The sequence below is a fragment of the Rhizopus microsporus genome (assembly GCF_002708625.1).
Source record: "Rhizopus microsporus ATCC 52813 unplaced genomic scaffold scaffold_5, whole genome shotgun sequence".
NCBI classification, from domain to species: domain Eukaryota; kingdom Fungi; phylum Mucoromycota; class Mucoromycetes; order Mucorales; family Rhizopodaceae; genus Rhizopus; species Rhizopus microsporus.
In genome coordinates, this window is record NW_019671920.1 from 266,470 (window position 1) to 283,993 (window position 17,524).

Sequence of the window (17,524 nt, forward strand, 5' to 3'; positions counted from 1 at the left end):
TGTGTACGCGCGCGTTCCTTTGACTCCAATGAGCTTTTTTCAACCAAAGAATACGACATCAACAGGCAAAGTCGATAGAAAAGAACTATTAAAAAAGACACAACCATGGGTTGAGAAATAGTAAGTGTGAGAGATCTTGTAAAAAAAAGATTTAATTGAACTTTATAAAGTCGACCCAAGTCTATGGATGACATTGCTTCACAAGAACAAGCTGTTTTAGTACTGAAGAAAGCACTTCAATCTGATAATGTAAAGCATTAAAAAACATGTGAAAAATGTCGCTAAATCGATACAATAGCTACCTCATTTACTCTTTTATGGTCCTCCTGGTACTGGTAAAACTTCAACCATCTTGGCATTAGCACATGAACTCTATGGACCTCAGCTAATGAAATCTCGTGTACTTGAATTAAACGCTTCGGACGAAAGAGGTATTGCAGTTATTCGGGAAAAAGTAAAGGATTTCTCAAGAACGACAGTAACAAGCAAAGTGAGGTAATGACACTAAAAAAAGAGAGAAAAAAATATGTATGAAAACGATGCATATATAGTGGATATCCTTGTCCTCCATACAAGATTGTTATTTTGGATGAAGCTGATTCAATGACAAAAGATGCTCAATCCGCCTTACGTCGAACCATGGAAACATATTCTACAACAACACGATTCTGTATTGTTTGCAATTACGTGAGCCGGTAAATAGAAAGAAAGAAAGAAAGAAAAAAAGGGGAAACTAATAGCTTTCGATAGTATCATTGAGCCCATCACATCTCGTTGTGCCAAGTTTAGATTTAAATCACTTCCTATTGAAGATATACAGTCTCGTTTAGAAATGATATGTCTAGAGGAAGGTGTCAATCTTGCAGCCAATACGATGCAGACATTGATTCAATGTTCAGGAGGAGATTTACGAAAAGCAATCACTTTCTTACAGAGTGGATATAATTTACAAGGCAGCAAACCGATTACGCCCAGCATGATTAATGAAATGGCAGGCAAGATTCCTGATGACATAATCAGACAGTGCATAGAGGCGTGGTCTTCAAATGATATGAATGAGATACAAAAGGTCATTCAGAACGCAATGAACGAAGGATACTCTGGAGAGAATTTGCTAATCCAATTACACGATGAGATCATTCAAGATCAAAATCTGACAACATTACAGAAAGCTCAAATATCACAGATCCTGTCTACGGTTGATATCGATCTTGTCCAAGGAGCGGATGAACATTTACAAGTACTTAATTTGATGGCTCAAGTTGCTTCTATCGCTGCCAGTTAATAAACCCATCGATTTTTTTTTTTATTCAATGTCCATCGCGCTGTCTTTTTTCTTCTTCCTTTGTCTCTTTCGCAACACTGGCTTTGTCGGACGACCGAATGATATGGTTTGAGGTATCTTTAGTTTTTGGTTGAACTCTTGAGCTAATGCATCCATTGGATCTTGTTTGAAACTGTTCTTTCGCTTTGGCTTCTTGTCTACATCCATTTCTATTGCCTCTCTTTGTTTCAATCTCCTTTTGTTCTTCTTGTCCCTTTTTTTTAATTGTTCAAAAGTGAGTGTCCCTGTAAAGACCAAGTCAAAGGGAAAATGTTTTGGGTATTTGTGTTTGTCTATAAGGTGTAGTCTACGCATTTTGGGTGTTGAGAAATATTTAGAGCAAGTTTCCACATAACATTTATGCTTTCAAAAAAGAGGGATCAGCACACACACACGTACATAAATATGCAATCAGACTTACGATCTTGCCGCCCTTTTCTTTTTGAAGCTTCAAAAGTACATTGTGTAATTCGTCCAGGTGCAATTTTAACCATTCCGCCCCTGGGAATATCTTTTGACAGATAGAACAGACGTTGGCATGTCTTGACTCATAATGATATTCATAAGCTGTAATGCTTGAAAACTCAAGTCGACATGGATCACAACGAATGAATTTAGATCTACATGAGATAATTAACAAAGTTATCATTACTATACAATAAATAATTACTGTGATAAAGCTGCTACTGCTTCTTGCTGAATCATCTCAATCTCATGTTCATTATGTGCTTCCTTCTTTAACCAGTACGCTCGAAGCGCAATATTGCCTTCTTCAAAAAAGGGATCATTAGGCAAATAGATTCGTTTGGTGGGCCTATAAATGGTAGACATTTAAAATAAAGAAAAATAAAGAAAAAGAAAAACGCGAGGGCGCGCAGTTTTCTCTTTTTTTTTTTTTCTCATTTTTCTATTCTTCAACATGGTAATGTTGTCATTTCGAATGTATGCATTGTTCATTGAAACTTTACATTAGCCACCCAAAGGGCTTTCTCTTGACGAGAAACGTAAAAGAATTCAAAAGATATTTCACGAATCGGCAAGTTGTAAACACAAGCTTATTATTTATGCATGAATTTTAATTTTTTTTATTGTTGTAGGGTGAATTTTATCAGTTAAAAGACATTGAAAAAATAGGCCCTAAAAAGGGTGTTGGTATGTTGTATACAGAGAATTAGTTCATGCTGAGACCTATTGTTCATATAGTTGCACAGTCTGTAAAGGACGTCTTGATGAGTTTAGTGGATGATGGTTTAGTGACAATGGATAAAATTGGTACTTCGAATTATTTTTGGTCCTATCCATCTGCTGCCCTCCAATCGGTACAAACGAATATAACGATATTAAGTTATTTATCTTTATTATGTTAGAGTAAAAACAAGTTTAAAGATTTACAAGCTAGTCTAGAGAAAGAAAAGGCAAAGCATCAAAGACTACAAGACGAAATTGAAGAAGCCAAGGAGACAAGAGAAGATACAGATGAGCGAGCTGAATTATTAAAAGAATTGGCAGAATTAAAGGCAAAAAATAAAGAATTGATGAATGAGTTACAGAAATATAAAGAAAATGATCCTGTCTTGTTTGAAAAGAAAGGTTTTTACAAGACACTTTCTTTAAACAAACAAATCTCTAATTGCTATTTCTATAGAAAAAGCAGCCGCTATAGCTAAAGAAGCAGCCAATCGATGGACAGAAAGCATTTGGGAAATAGAATCCTATTGCGTTAAAAAGTTTAATATGGATCGTACTGCATTTGAACAAAATTTTGGTATTCCTGAAGACTTTGATGTGCTGAATTAAAAATAAAGGCACCCAAAAAAAAGGGTATCCAGATGTATTTATCACACAGGGAACCATTAAATAGCTTGTTTAAAGCACTTTTTTTTTGCATTTTTGAAAGCTCTTTATACAAGTTTATCATTTCACATCTTGACTCAAAGGCTTGATTTATAAAAAAGCGGGAGTAATATGGGACATGTCACAAAATGTTTACAGAAAGCATGATCATGAATCTTGGTCTTTAGCGACTCGAGAATCAATTTCCTCTTTTATTGAGATTTATTGTCTTCCTTCACAATATCCATTTCCTGCAACACCCGCAGCCATTCTGTACCTGCTTCTTTTCTCATCGCTTCAATCTTTTTCCTAAAGGCGTCAGTTTTTGGTTTTGATCCGTCTTCTACAGGTGCTTTACTACGCTTCGATTTAACCGAGGCTGCTCTGCGCGCCTTTGTCGCTGTAGATGCTACTTCCTGTTGCACAGAATCTTCCAATTCTGCTAATCGATGCACATGTTTACTTGGTTCAACGTTGGAAGCAAATGTGGGTGGATCAATTGCATTTTGTCCCAGTCGAATCATTCGTTTATTGCCTTTGCTCTTTGCTCTCGCCAACTTAGTATTATGATCATTATTTTCTTTACTATGATCAGGACAGCTCTGGACAGCAGCCGGTGGCGTGCTATTATGAATCATGGGTTCACTCGTGATACGTCTCTTTTCGACAAATGTTGGTTTGCTGCCATCTAACTCGATATCTAAATCACACTTTTTGAACATAGAGAATATATTCACTCTGTAATCAGGCTACAAAATATTAACAATCCAGGAGGATTAATATGTGTAAAAATCTCCCTCTTACTTGAACTTTTGTAAACGGGTTGCCTTCTACCCAAATATCGTAAATATTAGGCAATGAAGTCAATCGACCAATTTCAGCAGCATCATCAATTCGATTATCTCTCACATCCAGTCTCTCCAGTGCCCACAGTCGATCCAAGCCAGCAAGCAAGGTCAGGCGATTTCCTCTCAAGTCGAGTTCTTGTATATTTCCCAATACGGTATTGATGCCCGTGGTGAAAGAGATCATGTTATAAGACAAGTTTAGGCTGCATAAATTGTACAAGGCCGATAATGCAGCTGGGACGTCAATCAGAAGATTACTTGATAAATTCAAATGGGTCACCGATCGAATATGCTGTACAGGCTCTGCTTCCAATGTGGTGATGCTGTTATCTGCTAATGACAGCATCTTGAGTTGTGGCCACTCTCTGTCACCGATCACATCGGCAGCATCATCCACATGTCCATTCTTCAGGACGAGGCTGATCAACTGCTGACTTAGGGTAGGCCATGGCTCGATGATGCTTGGATGAATATGGTTTAGTTCCAGATAGGACAGATTTTTAAAGGAATGGAGGGGCAGCGCCAGTGAGCCATCCAATGGTATAGGTTTCTCATATCCTCGAATGACGCGCTGACCGCTTCGTGTCACGCCGTTTTGGGTATCTAGGCTCATATGGAGCTTCAGCGCGGTCACTCGAGAAAAGTATCGATGAATAAACACAATGTCTTCGTGTAGTGGTCTCTCTTGTTTGGCTTGTTTCGACCATAGCTGCCAGCCGGTCGAAAGGGATAATGTAGACATCACAGAGCTTATGGACGAAGCTATCGAGGGTGCCTTACCCGCCGACTGGGTCGTTTCGGTTTCGACTAACCCGTGCTCTTCTGGAACTGGTAACTGGGTGTCTTCGAGGCCAAGATATTCAAACTGGACGAGAAGAAAATATAAATAGTGGATGTCTAGTGTCAGACTTGAGCGCAGTGGCATGTAAGGTGTGTTTGACAGACTGGTCGCATTCGGTGAGGCAGCAGCAAGTAGGGACATGTAAGGAAATGCGTGTGAAGTCGGTCGTGAGCCTGTACTGCTTTGAGTGCTACTACGCCTTTTCTCTGTTGTGTGTTGTTGTTGTTGTTGTGTCCATAAGGAAGATACTGCCTTCAAAAGACCGTTTTCTTCTTTTATCGATTCTGGTTCAGCTACGGTGTGTCCTGCATCGGTAATAGAAGTAAAATTAGGCTGAGATGATAATAATCTATGCTCATTTGCTTCCAAATAATGTCTCAACGTTCGAATGAATTGCTCTCCAGTGACTGACGTTGACATTTTATGTTGAACAAAGGTAAATAAAAATAGGAAAAAAAAAAAAAAAAGTGATACTCGGTTCGCTTACGGGACTTTTAAAATATAATGATGTTGCAGCCATTTTTGTAACATCTAAACTTATCACACACACACACACACACGCACACATATAAGTTGTAGTTGTTGTTGCTGCTGTTGTTGTTGCTATCGTTGCTGTTGTTATAAGACAGAGAACTTAGATTGAATATATTTTTTTATTCAAGTTTGTGTAAAAATAAAGAGCTTATTTTTCTTCACCAGTGGCACGAGCTATGGGGCAGGAGCATATGAGTACATACATTTCAGTCGAATTAAAGCAAAAACTTACTGTAGATAACTTGAGAGTGGTGACGAGAAATAGGCTTGATCAAACCTTGAGATTCAAGTTCACGGATGGCAATACGAGCCAAGGAACCATTTAACTTGAGACGGTCAACCAAGACAGATTGAGAAATGAGCTTGTAGGTAGGAACTTCCTTGAACAAACGTTCGTAAGTGGGTTTGTCGAGGACGACCAAGTTGTTGGCCTTGTCCTTAACCTTCTTAGCTGACCACTTCTTCTTGGCCTTCTTTCCACCGGAGGATGAGGTGGGCTTAGCAGCAGCGTCCTTCTTTGCCTAATGATGTATAATTAAGTATTGATTACGCATGTCATATTTCCAAGGGACATTTTTTTTTCTCCAAGTTCACGCTCCATCCACACATCCATACATCATCATCATCAATCCATCCATCACATACTCTCTTTTCTTTTGTCCCTTGAACTCAAGTGTTGTGTTGACTTACCATTTGGATGTATTGAGGAAGATTTCAAAATAGCTGCCCTGTTTATTTCAATTATACCCACTCTCTCTCACCTCTCACTCTCCTCTCCCACTCTCTCCGAACCAAGCCAAATTTAAATACCGACAATGACACTTTTTTTTGGTTGAGAGCTGTCAACCTTGAAAAATTAAAGTCCAAGTGAGTGTCAAACACTTGACAACGCCTTGTTTAGAGAATAATACAATAAAAGACAAGATGAAAAAAACAAGATGAAAAGGAAAAGAGGGATATGCGTTTACTTCTGTGTACATTGATGTTAAATGTATATACGTTATGAGATAGAAAAAACAATTTTATTACAGTATTGATTCAATACGAACGTATGTTCTTTTGAAAAGATTTCGTTGTCATGGATATATAGTTGCTATGCATCAACGTTTATTATGAACAGGATTTAATTCATTTGGTACCTTTGAAATATCCAAGAGAAATATTTTTCCCCTTCTTTAAAAAAGTGTGGAATGGTGGAAATTAGTGAAGAGGAATACAAGTTAGCCAAAGAAGCTCATGTTTCGAATTGTACAGGCGGAACAATTCATGAGATCTTTGACATTGGCATCATCATCTTGGCAAGTTTAGAAAAATGAGAAATGATTAGATGAATAGTAATAATCTAACAAATACACAGATTTCGCATTACGTTTGGAATGTGTTGGTCAAGTCTAAAAGGATCAACCCTGATTCCTTTCTTACTCAGTTTATGATTTATGTAGTCCCTTTACTTTCTCTTCAGACGTGGGCTTCTAGTTATGGTTATATTGCTATTTTTGTCGGAAAGGGTTTTATCTTTTATCAAATATTCAAGTCATTAAAGCAAGAACCATTAAAGAAAATGGATACTAAAAGCACCTATCGACCCTTTTTAACCATTTATCGTGCTGGTCTAATGCTGATGACATGCATGGATATCCTAGCAGTTGATTTTCAATTCTATCCTCGTCGATTTGCCAAAGTAGAAACATTTGGCATATCCCTGGTATATAAGATATATATATTATTTGAATGATGATACTTATATGTCTAAAGATGGATCTTGGCGTAGGTTCCTTTGTCTTTTCGTCTGGCGTTGTCGCAGCAAGATCTTATCTGAATCACCATCAACCTGGTCTGATGAAGGCTCTTCGATCTGGGCTTGCTATTCTTGTACTAGGTTTTGCAAGATTCTTTTTGACCAAGAGCGTAAATTATCAAGAGCATGTGTCTGAATACGGATTACACTGGAACTTTTTTTTCACACTTGGCTTTTTACCGCCCATGGTGACCCTATTGGGCTTCTTGAGGAAACACATGCCATTTGTTGTGCCTGCGTTTGCTATTATCATCGGCTATCAGTATGCACTCAACCAGGGCTTGCAGGACTGGATATTGAATGCACCTCGTACAGACGTGATTAGCGCCAATAAAGAAGGTGTCTGTAGCTTCATGGGGTATCTTTCTATATTCATGTTTGGTCTCCAATGTGGTGAAATTCTCTTTCAAAAGAGACTTTCTGAACCTGCTAAACAAAAAAAGATGCTCATCATTGGTTATATCTCTTCACTGGCCTTTGTTGGTTCAAGCTACCTATGGACATGGTTACAACCTGAGTTTGGTATATCTCGTCGTATGGTAGGTCTAATTTGTACATCACTCCTTTTTTTTTTCTTATTTATATCTTAAAGGCCAATCTACCTTATGTGCTATGTGTTGCATCTTTGAATATCTACTTGATTACTACTTCTATGGCAATAGAATTATTAGTCACTGATCAAAAACAACCAGGACTATTAGAAGCTATTAATGCCAATGGTCTTTTTACATTTTTACTGGTAAATTAGAATACACACACAAATGAACTCAGTCACTAATATCAAATGCAGGCCAATGTATTAACAGGGATTGTCAACTTGAGTATGCGTACATTATATATGAACACTATCAATTCATTTATAGTCAACCTTTGCTACATGTTAATTGTTGCCTTGATCCCTTGGTTCATGTGGACAAGGCTCCATATCCAACTCAAGGTTTAGAATAAGAGAGAGAAAGATCTCTTTAATTACCCCACATTTATATATACATAGATCATCTTTTTATATAAAAGTACTTCATATAAAGAGAGAGGGAGAGCGACTCATCCTATAAAAGAGCTCTTTACACATCTATAAATTTAAAATTTCGTTTTGTTTATAAGCCCTTTTTTTTTTCCTCTTTATATTTTTTATATTTTTTTATATTTTTTACGCATTCATAAAAAGAGAGCAGATCTATTCAATCTATATTCCTTATTTATATTTCCTATCTCTCTCTCTCTCTTATATCTCTTTTTTATATACATAAAATGAACAACAACACAGGTAAGCAACAAATAGGTGTATGCACACCTACTCTTTTTACCACGCGCGCTCATGTTGATTATTAACATGTTTCCCTTTAGACATTGTACATAACATCAATACTGATCGTACTTCAGACTCTGAAGATGACACCATGTCCATAGCTCCCTTTAACAGAGTATCTGGGAAACGACTACCTAGAAGTATAGCTCCCATGACGACTACTGATGATGAACTCTCTCTTTCTCCTGTCTCTTCTGCCCTCTCTTCTGATGAAGAACAAGTCACTGAACAGAACAATGGTAGTACAGAAACCAATTCCTATTACAATGACCCTGAATTATACGGCCTACGCCGCTCACATCGTCAAAAACACACCATTCAGGTAAGGACCAAGAACGTAAAAATAAACTTTCCTATCCTAAATATGTGCGCTATCAGTTTACGGATGACGAAGATGATAACGATGACGGTGATGATGCATACATGTCTGCAGAAGAAGAGGCATATACTACAGCAAGTGAAGAATCCGCAGATGATTCTGACGATGATTATTATGAATCCTCCTCAAAGACAAAGAAAAGAAAGTCTACCAGGACTGCTAGTACTACCCCCACCATTGCTTCTACTTCTACTACTAGCACACGAAGAAAGTTAAAGCAAAGAGGTTCTTATTTTCATTTATTATTAAACTACCATATTTTAATCATCAATTCATAGCAACTTCTGATACAGAACCTGAACCATCAGAGGATGATGACTCTGACGGCGATTGGGGTTCAAAAAAGAAGACCTCTAAAAGAAAATTAAAGCAAAAGAGTAGCTCAGGTAGATCATGTAAACAAAAAAAAATTCTTGCTCACCTGGCCTTTCGTTTTTCTAGGGACCATCTCTCCTAGTGATTATTCAAGACACTCTACACGTACACGTAAAGTAACAAATTACAATATCAATGATATCTATGGTCTATCTGATGAAGAAGATCAACCTATGCATGCTGCTAATGATAACGATGAAGATGAAGATGCTATCGAAATGGTTCTAGACCATCGTCAGATTGAAGGCACAGGTAAGCCGTAAACAAAAAACCTTAAAACTAGTACTTATTGTTTTTTATAGAATCTGACCCTATCCAATTTGAAACAAATGTTGAATACCAAATCAAATGGAAAAACTACTCCCACCTTCATAACACTTGGGAAAATTATGTCTATCTTGCTTCATATAAAGGTTTCCGCAAAGTTGAAAATTATATCAATCGTATCAAAGAAGAACTGGCTTATCGTAATAGCAGCTCAACCACAAAGGAAGAAATTGAGCAAAAGGATATTCATTTACATCGTCTCCGTGAAGATATCAAAGACTGGTCTACTGTTGAGCGCGTCACTGCTGCAAGAGGCAAGCCTGTTGATCAATACTTTGTCAAATGGAAGCGTCTGAACTATGATGAATGCACTTGGGAAGATGCCTCTGATATTTCCTCTGAATACCAATGGGCCATCGATGACTTTTGGGAGCGTGAACAAAACCTAAAGATACCCCACCGCTCAGCAACATACCCAAGAAACCAACGCCCTGCGTTTCAAGCATTCAAGAAGCAGCCTGATTATATCAAGGGTGGTGAACTCCGTGACTATCAGCTTCATGGTGTTAACTGGATGTATTGGCTATGGTGCAAGAACCACAACGGCATCCTTGCTGATGAAATGGGCCTTGGAAAAACTGTACAGACAATTAGTTTCTTTAATGTACTCTATCACAAGCAACAGCTTTATGGTCCCTTCTTGGTTGTGGTTCCCTTGTCCACTTCTGAAAACTGGATCAATGAATTCAAGCAATGGGCGCCTGAAATGAACGTCATCTGTTACCTGGGTAACCGTGCTGCACGTGAAGCAATCCGTAACACAGAGTTTTACGTTTCGGATACAAACAAAATCAAGTTTAATATTCTCATCACTACCTATGAAATCGTCCTCAAGGATCGCGACGTTCTTGGCAACATGCGCTGGCAATACCTTGCTGTGGACGAAGCCCATCGCTTAAAGAACTCTGACTCACAGCTCTATGAAGCCCTCTCTGGCTTCTCAACCACCAACCGCCTCTTGATCACTGGTACACCTCTGCAAAACAGTGTGAAGGAACTCCTGGCCCTTGTTCGCTTTTTGATGCCAAGTATGGACTTGAGCCACTATAACTTTGACCTTGATGTTGAAGATGCCAATCAAGAAGAAAAGATCAAGGCACTTCATGAAAAACTGAAATCCATCATGTTGCGTCGACTAAAGAAAGACGTTGAAAAATCATTACCAAGCAAGACAGAACGCATCCTGCGTGTCCAGTTGAGCGAAATGCAAAAATCTTATTATAAAGGCATCTTGACCAGAAACTTTGATTTCTTGGAAAGTAGCTGTGAAAACAAACGACAATGGCTCAACATAGCTGTTGAACTCAAGAAGGCAAGCAACCACCCATTCCTTTTCCCTGATGCTGAAAAGCGTACAACTGATAAAATTGAGCAACTAAGAGGGCTCGTCGAAAGCAGTGGCAAGATGGTTTTATTAGACAAGCTGTTGACGCGTCTCAAGTCAGATGGCCACCGCGTACTCATCTTTTCCCAAATGGTCATGATGCTAGATATCCTCTCTGATTATATGTTGCTCAGAGGCCATCCATTTCAGCGCCTTGATGGCTCTACTAAACCTGAGGAACGTAACAAGGCTATTGAACATTTTAATGCCCCTGATAGCCCTGACTTTGTATTCTTGTTGTCTACCCGTGCTGGCGGTATGGGTATCAATCTTGTCACGGCCGATACGGTCATCATCTTTGACTCTGACTGGAATCCTCAGAACGATCTCCAAGCCATGTCTCGTGCCCATCGTATTGGTCAAACTAAGTCTGTAAACGTGTACCGATTTGTGTCCAAGGGAACGATGGAAGAAGATATCATTGAGCGCGCCAAAAGAAAGATGGTATTGGAATACTGTATTATCAAGCAAATGGACACCTCTGGCTACTCCTTACTCGCCGAACACTCCTTAAAGACCGCTTCTGGCAAAAACCGCGATTTGCCTTTCAAGAACCAAGAACTCTCTGCCATTCTCAAGTTTGGTGCTAAAAACATGTTCCAGACAAACGAGCATACAGAACAACTGAATGATATGGATCTTGATGATATCCTTGCTCGTGCTGAACAAACTGAAACCATCAACGAAGGCGATGGTACCGCACTTGGCTCTGATGACTTTTTGGCACAGTTCAAGATTACGGACTATGGAGGAACGGCTGACGACCTGAGCTGGGAGGATATCATTCCTCAGTCTGAAGTACAGAAAGTGAAAGAAGAACAAGACAAACAAGAACTTGAGGCCATGTATAGCCGTGCTGCCAAGAAGGGCCGTGTGACGTATAGCGAAAGCCATCCTGATGAGAACGAAGAGGAAGAAGAAGGCGAAATCGTCAAAGGAACCAAGAAACGAAGGCGACCAACAACGGGCTCTTCATCCTCCAACAAAAGACACTCAAGTGAGCTTTCTGAGCGCGATCGTCGTGCGGTTGTTCGTGCAGTGCTGAAGTATGGCGATCTTGAAGATCGTTATGATGAGGTCTCGTCTGACTTTGACCTTGGTGCCAAGAAGAAGGACACAATCATTGATCTTTATCACGATTTAATTTCTGAATGTAAAGCAAAGGTGCGTGAGCAAATCCTGAAAGCCAAAAGCCTTCCAGCGAACAAGCAGGTCGCCTATTCTGATCTTTTGAAAGAACTTCGACATACCAAGCAAAAGGCCATTCTATTTACCTGGAAGGATATCCAAAGTGTGAATGCTGGCCAGGTGCTGCAAAGACATCATGACATGAAGATACTGGCGAGAAGGATGGCCCTGATGACAGACATGACCAAATTCCGTGTGCCTCTTTTAGCAAAGCGCGTGCAAGGCTGGTCCTGTAACTGGGGACCCAAAGAAGATGCTATGCTCTTGGTGGGCGTGCATAAGTATGGATTTGGGTCTTGGCAAATGATTCAAGCTGATACTCCCCTGGGGCTCCAGGATAAGTTTTTTATTTCAACAAACGATGAAGATAAGAGAACGCCAAAGGCTATTCATTTGGTACGTCGCGCAGACCAGATGCTGAAGATATTGGCTGAAGAAGAAGAATTGAGGAGAGAAAAAAAAGGTTCAATCACAAAGCGAGTACCAAATTCATCTAAGCATTCAAACACTTCTTCAAACCGCGGCAATCTTTCTCCATCTAAACATAAGCATACATCATCATCATCATCATCATCTTCAAAGCAAATGCAGAGTGGAGCTGCTTCTTCCAGCAAATCTGCTATTTCAAGAAATACCCCTGAAGACCATAGACAAAAGAGCAATAACCATAGCAGTCATAATCATAGTAGTCGTAGTAGTCAGAGTCAGAGCCATAGTCATAGTCATAGTAGTAGTAATAGTCATAGCCATAGTCAGGGTCAGAGTAGTAGTAGTAGTAGTTATGATCGCAAGAGAAAGCATAGATCAGATGATACAGAAGAAAGATCTGCTAAGCGCCATGAAAGTGAAAGAAGAAGAAAGAGCAACGAAGAAAGCTCTAGTCAGACATCCCGTAGTATGGCTCCTGTTGAGCGACATCTACATCGCTTGAAATACGATTCAAGAAAGGAAGAAGGAGCTAAGAAGGCAAAGATGATCAGAGAGTGCATTGGCGCTATTGGCAAACATATTGAAGAGCAGATTGCCAGGCGACCTCATGAACCCAATTATGCACAGTCTCTCTGGAAATATACCACAAAGTATTTCCCAGGAAACGTCACTTTCGAAGACCTGACTAGTTTGTATGAAAAGATGAAGCAAGTTGAGAAAGAATTGGCTGCAAAAGAAGGTAAAGATACTGTCATTTAACCTAAAAGTAGACGGTTAAAAATATGAACAATACGAAGTTAATTTTCAAACGAATAAAAATTGTGCTTTGAGAAAAAGCTGTATGACTGTAAACATCTTACTTGTAAATAACCTGAAGCGAGATGTATGACTACATTATAGAAGAAGTGCGAGCTTCTTTTCTTTACAGTAGATTGGAGCCTTCAAAGAAAAAGGAAGGGAAAATGTAAAAGTAAACCTAGTTCCTATATAATTCTTTTTACTCTTGCAATATTGGTTGAAGTCATACAATGTTTAATAAAATACAATCAAAAGACATAATAACCCTCACAATATAGATGCTTTATAATGTTGCAAATAATGAATGAAGGATAACCCACTTGCAGCACCATGACGTTTATCCTTTTGAGTTTATTTACTTCATTTTTGCACATGACGAGGAAAATGACATATGAGAAAATAATAATTTTACGCATTTCTAAAAATAACTTTTATAGTAAATGACTACCTTTATTTATAACGAATGGATGTGGGAATATGCAAGATGAAACCGGAAAAGACATTATTCAAATGGATATGGACGTTGACGACGTGGTGTACACAGCAGAATCTGTTACCGATTACAACGAATCGTTGAAGACTACAAAAATAAAAGTAAAAAAAGAGGAAGACAACGAATCCGTCAAAAATGGTGTTCTGAACAAGAAGTCCAGTCGTGTATCGAACAAGCACTACAAAGGTATGGAAAAAGAACAGCTTTTTATTTGGTGTATGAGAAAGGGATGATGGTCCGAGCTGCAGCATTGTAACTTCAAATCAAACCACGTACAGCACAGCATTGGGTACAAAAAGTTCAGGAAGACTTACGAGATACAAAGAAAGACAGGAAACTATAGACTTATAGGAAAACCGGCGATACTAGGGGAAGAACATAAGCAGTTCCTGGTAGACAAGATAGACGAAAATCCTTCGCTTGTGCTGGATCAGATGATGGCAAGCCTAATCGAACAGTTTGCTGGGCTGCTCTCTACAACCTTGTGACCAGAAATGCAGGATTAGCCTCAAAAAAGCTCACTTTCACTCGGTTAAAAGAAATTGTTCTGAGAAAATTGAAGAGAGATTCCAATGGGTGAAGAGATGGATGGAAACCGATATAGACTATGCTAGTAATTGTGTGTACATTGACGAAGCTACATGTCATATTAAAAACGGCAGGTCGTTATCAAATTGCTGAGAACAGCAAAGGTGGCACGGTTACGGGACACTACTTTAACTTCATTGCTAGCAATTTGGATATGATGGATCAGCACGAGGAATTCAGAGATCATTACCTTATTATGGATAATGCACCTATTCATAAGAATGCTGATATTCAGAAATACATTGAACGCCGTGGATACAGTTGCGTCTATCTCCCTCCATATTCACCAGAGCTAAATCCCATCGAGCAATTTTAGTCAGTGTGCAAGAGCAAGTTGAAAAGGGAGCAACTGTTGGATGAAGAAACCTTAACCAGCAGAATCCGTGACGCGTGCAATCAAATCCTGATAAGCGACCTCAAAGGGTGTTGTAAATATTCTATCTCTAAGTATAATGACTGTCTAAATAAAAGATCAATTTAATAAAACAGTGACTCAAAAAATTGCTCATGTTTTCGGCTCTTTCACTTTTACAATTCTGTACATCCAGTTTATATCTCTTCGTTTTTATAGTTAATTTGAAATCTGTCAACCAATGAAGAAAATTTGGACCATTTACAATATCACGATCATCGGTATGAAAGGGTAGCAGACAGACATCATCTTTGACTTGCGAAACACTCTCATATGATAGAGGGCATTAAATTTGAATCTCACTTATAACTTGGTTATTTTATCTTTGATACAAGTATTACACTGAAGTCGATTATTGAGTAAAAAAAAAAAAAAAAACTAGTCGCCAAAATACATAGCACATACTCGGTGTCGATTCTTAGTGCCATCGATGAGAGTATAAAGCGAGGGATGGATTGGCCGATATTTGTCGCTCAGGGTATCGACGCCCTGAGCGGAAACAGGCTTGCACATGCGCCAAAACATTTCAGAAATCCGCATCAGTGTGTTCAAGTTTTTCAAAGAGACAAAGCCAGGCAATTCTTCCAGAGAACGAGAGAATGATAACTTGCCAACTTCATACAAATAGTATATTCCATCATGATCCAACCGCATTAAGAAAAAGACCACTGAAAAGCCGTGTATTTGAAAGGCCAACGAAGCATTCAACTGATTTTTGTCGATAGTTTCTTTGCAAAACAATGCTAAGCGAAGCAGATCATAGCAGAAATTATACTTGTCAGGCGTGCTTTGAGCAATCTTTGCTTCTTCAAATCCCAGACTGTACCCAAACGCCAACTGATTCAGCTTTGTAATCGTTGCGTCTGGTCTTTTTTTTTTTGCGCTACTATCGGTTTCAATATTTGTCCATCGTAAAAGGACTTATTTGTCAGGGTTGGATAATATGCTGGACAATACGGGGTGGAAGTTCGTACTCGCCAATCTGTGATATTTATGCTTATATAGTTGTAAAACAGTGAAGAGTCAGTAGCTAACAATTACTATTTTATTATAAGTCTGAGAGAAGAACTAATAAATGAGGATACGACCTGAATATATATACGAGGGATGACGACTGTAAATGTCTGACGTCGTCTATTGGCTGATCCATGTAAACACGACACAATTGATGTTTTGTTGCTGATAGCTTGCAGAGGCAGCTCAGCCATGGCTTTGATGATTCCATGAATCACTGAGGAAGCGTGTTCATCTAAGTTGATACAGAGTCGTGATAATAGAGCAGTTGCCTCATCTTTAGATCGAACCTTCTGCTCAACTGAATCGATAATACGGGCAATATTCGCGCAGATTCCATCCGTAATGTCTATATTTTTGTCCATCGATTTTTGTACAAAGCTCTGATGAACATCATATAATTTTTCCTTGAAGAAAACGTCGATAATTTGTTTACTGTGCTGACTAGGGCATATCAGGAAGATATGTAATAAAGCGAGGATTTCGTGAATGGATGTTTCAATTTGGAGTAAGTTTGCTCTTGACAATGCCGCTACTTTGTGTTGGAATGTTTGGAACAATTCGGCCATATTTGAGCCATTGAACATCCAGGGCACGACTGGTCTAGCGTTGATATTCCTTGATGAGGAAGCAGAGACTGCTGATGAAGGTGAAACAGGACCATCGTCTTCCCTCTCCAAGGTCGATAGTCGAAGAGTGGTTGTAAGTAAAGGCGAAGAGCTACTGACTTCTACATGATCATGTCTGTAGATAACATTGAAAGGCGTGAATTCTACATTGTCAGAGGTAACAGATCGTGTATCATTTGTATGCGGCAGAGTTGTTGACTGGAAGCTTGTGGTCAGGGTTGCTGTTTGTTCCCCTAATACATTTTCTACGTAGTTCGAGCAGGGCTCTTGTGTACCTAACCGGGCTCTAAGTTGCTTCCTTTCCAACCAATATAGCGTAAAATCACTTGTTCGTTTCCAATTGCTGTGGTTTTCCATTAACTTGATTTTGTATTGCGCGAGGTAACGAGGAATGATGCTCTGGTATCGATTTACGGCATACTGTTTGCTCAGTAAGATATGGTGCTCAGCAAATGCCTTGCATGTGAGATTGTCCTTGTTATCTATACACCGTTGGGCATCACTCGCGATGATCCTTTGTCGTTTTTGTCGTTTGCTCCTCAAATCAGTGGGAAAAGAGGTGAAAGAACTTGAGTGTGGGAATCCCTGTGGCGTGAGCCCTGTTATGTATTGGTTGGGCTTAAGCAATTATTTTATTAGATAGAATTCACTATATTAAAGTGAGCAATTGAACCTGCAGATTTAATAGTAGGAAAGTATACCTATTATGTTGGTTTTGGTAGTTTAACAATATAATGAGTTTTACACAAATAGAGTGGAAAGAAAGGATAAACAGATAAACGTAGAATAATAATATATAGTCAAATGTGTCGTATTTGACCATGTCTAATACTAATCTTTACGTGTGGGATCACATTTGACTTAATTTGCATGTGCCTTAATTAGTACTCCAAGCTCCTTTAAAACAACCTAATTTCTTTTTGCTATGAGCTTCTTCTTTCACTTCTAATAAAACAGAGATTCATCATCTCTTTGATTTTATTCTCTACATTTACACGAGTACTAACAACAACCACAACTA

The 17,524-nt window shown here is 38.9% G+C and overlaps 8 protein-coding genes across 8 annotated transcripts; 4 read left to right on the forward strand and 4 right to left on the reverse strand.

Annotated features, from left to right (window-relative positions):
* Nucleotides 1-28: 28 nt before the first annotated feature.
* Nucleotides 29-1,285, forward strand: RHIMIDRAFT_235937 (replication factor C subunit 2; the record flags this gene model as incomplete). The annotated part of the gene is made up of 5 exons (XM_023608452.1): nt 29-120; nt 171-249; nt 299-495; nt 552-695; nt 751-1,285. 5 exons carry the CDS (start codon nt 29-31, stop codon nt 1,283-1,285), a joined length of 1,047 nt encoding a protein of 348 aa, XP_023467645.1.
* A 21-nt stretch (nt 1,286-1,306) lies between these two features.
* On the reverse strand, nt 1,307-1,973 carry RHIMIDRAFT_200654 (uncharacterized protein; the record flags this gene model as incomplete). Its single annotated transcript, XM_023606473.1, has 2 exons — nt 1,307-1,687; nt 1,746-1,973. 2 exons carry the CDS (start codon nt 1,971-1,973, stop codon nt 1,307-1,309), a joined length of 609 nt encoding a protein of 202 aa, XP_023467646.1.
* A 227-nt stretch (nt 1,974-2,200) lies between these two features.
* RHIMIDRAFT_224958 (meiotic nuclear division protein 1) lies at nt 2,201-3,179 on the forward strand. The gene is made up of 4 exons (XM_023607519.1): nt 2,201-2,360; nt 2,422-2,643; nt 2,692-2,914; nt 2,970-3,179. The coding sequence occupies exons 2-4, from the start codon at nt 2,503-2,505 to the stop codon at nt 3,119-3,121; spliced, it is 516 nt and encodes a 171-aa protein (XP_023467647.1). The 5' UTR covers nt 2,201-2,360; nt 2,422-2,502; the 3' UTR covers nt 3,122-3,179.
* A 68-nt stretch (nt 3,180-3,247) lies between these two features.
* On the reverse strand, nt 3,248-5,293 carry RHIMIDRAFT_290731 (uncharacterized protein). The gene is made up of 2 exons (XM_023613755.1): nt 3,962-5,293; nt 3,248-3,906 (listed from the first exon to the last, which is right to left on the reverse strand). Exons 1-2 carry the CDS (start codon nt 5,264-5,266, stop codon nt 3,370-3,372), a joined length of 1,842 nt encoding a protein of 613 aa, XP_023467648.1. The 5' UTR covers nt 5,267-5,293; the 3' UTR covers nt 3,248-3,369.
* A 302-nt stretch (nt 5,294-5,595) lies between these two features.
* RHIMIDRAFT_200195 (ribosomal protein S25) lies at nt 5,596-5,841 on the reverse strand (the record flags this gene model as incomplete). The annotated part of the gene is made up of 1 exon (XM_023606436.1): nt 5,596-5,841. A coding segment is annotated over one exon (246 nt), but the record flags the coding sequence as incomplete, so codon positions are not given.
* A 595-nt stretch (nt 5,842-6,436) lies between these two features.
* RHIMIDRAFT_224960 (GWT1-domain-containing protein) lies at nt 6,437-8,223 on the forward strand. Its single transcript, XM_023607520.1, has 5 exons — nt 6,437-6,678; nt 6,738-7,085; nt 7,136-7,717; nt 7,771-7,917; nt 7,969-8,223. Exons 1-5 carry the CDS (start codon nt 6,571-6,573, stop codon nt 8,119-8,121), a joined length of 1,338 nt encoding a protein of 445 aa, XP_023467650.1. The 5' UTR covers nt 6,437-6,570; the 3' UTR covers nt 8,122-8,223.
* Nucleotides 8,224-8,313: 90 nt separating this feature from the next.
* On the forward strand, nt 8,314-13,758 carry RHIMIDRAFT_312272 (uncharacterized protein). The gene is made up of 6 exons (XM_023614793.1): nt 8,314-8,445; nt 8,526-8,809; nt 8,866-9,091; nt 9,145-9,252; nt 9,308-9,493; nt 9,544-13,758. Exons 1-6 carry the CDS (start codon nt 8,430-8,432, stop codon nt 13,326-13,328), a joined length of 4,605 nt encoding a protein of 1,534 aa, XP_023467651.1. The 5' UTR covers nt 8,314-8,429; the 3' UTR covers nt 13,329-13,758.
* Nucleotides 13,759-15,238: 1,480 nt separating this feature from the next.
* On the reverse strand, nt 15,239-16,860 carry RHIMIDRAFT_235945 (uncharacterized protein; the record flags this gene model as incomplete). The annotated part of the gene is made up of 2 exons (XM_023608453.1): nt 15,239-15,780; nt 15,963-16,860. The coding sequence occupies 2 exons, from the start codon at nt 16,858-16,860 to the stop codon at nt 15,239-15,241; spliced, it is 1,440 nt and encodes a 479-aa protein (XP_023467652.1).
* Between the last annotated feature and the right edge of the window lie 664 nt (nt 16,861-17,524).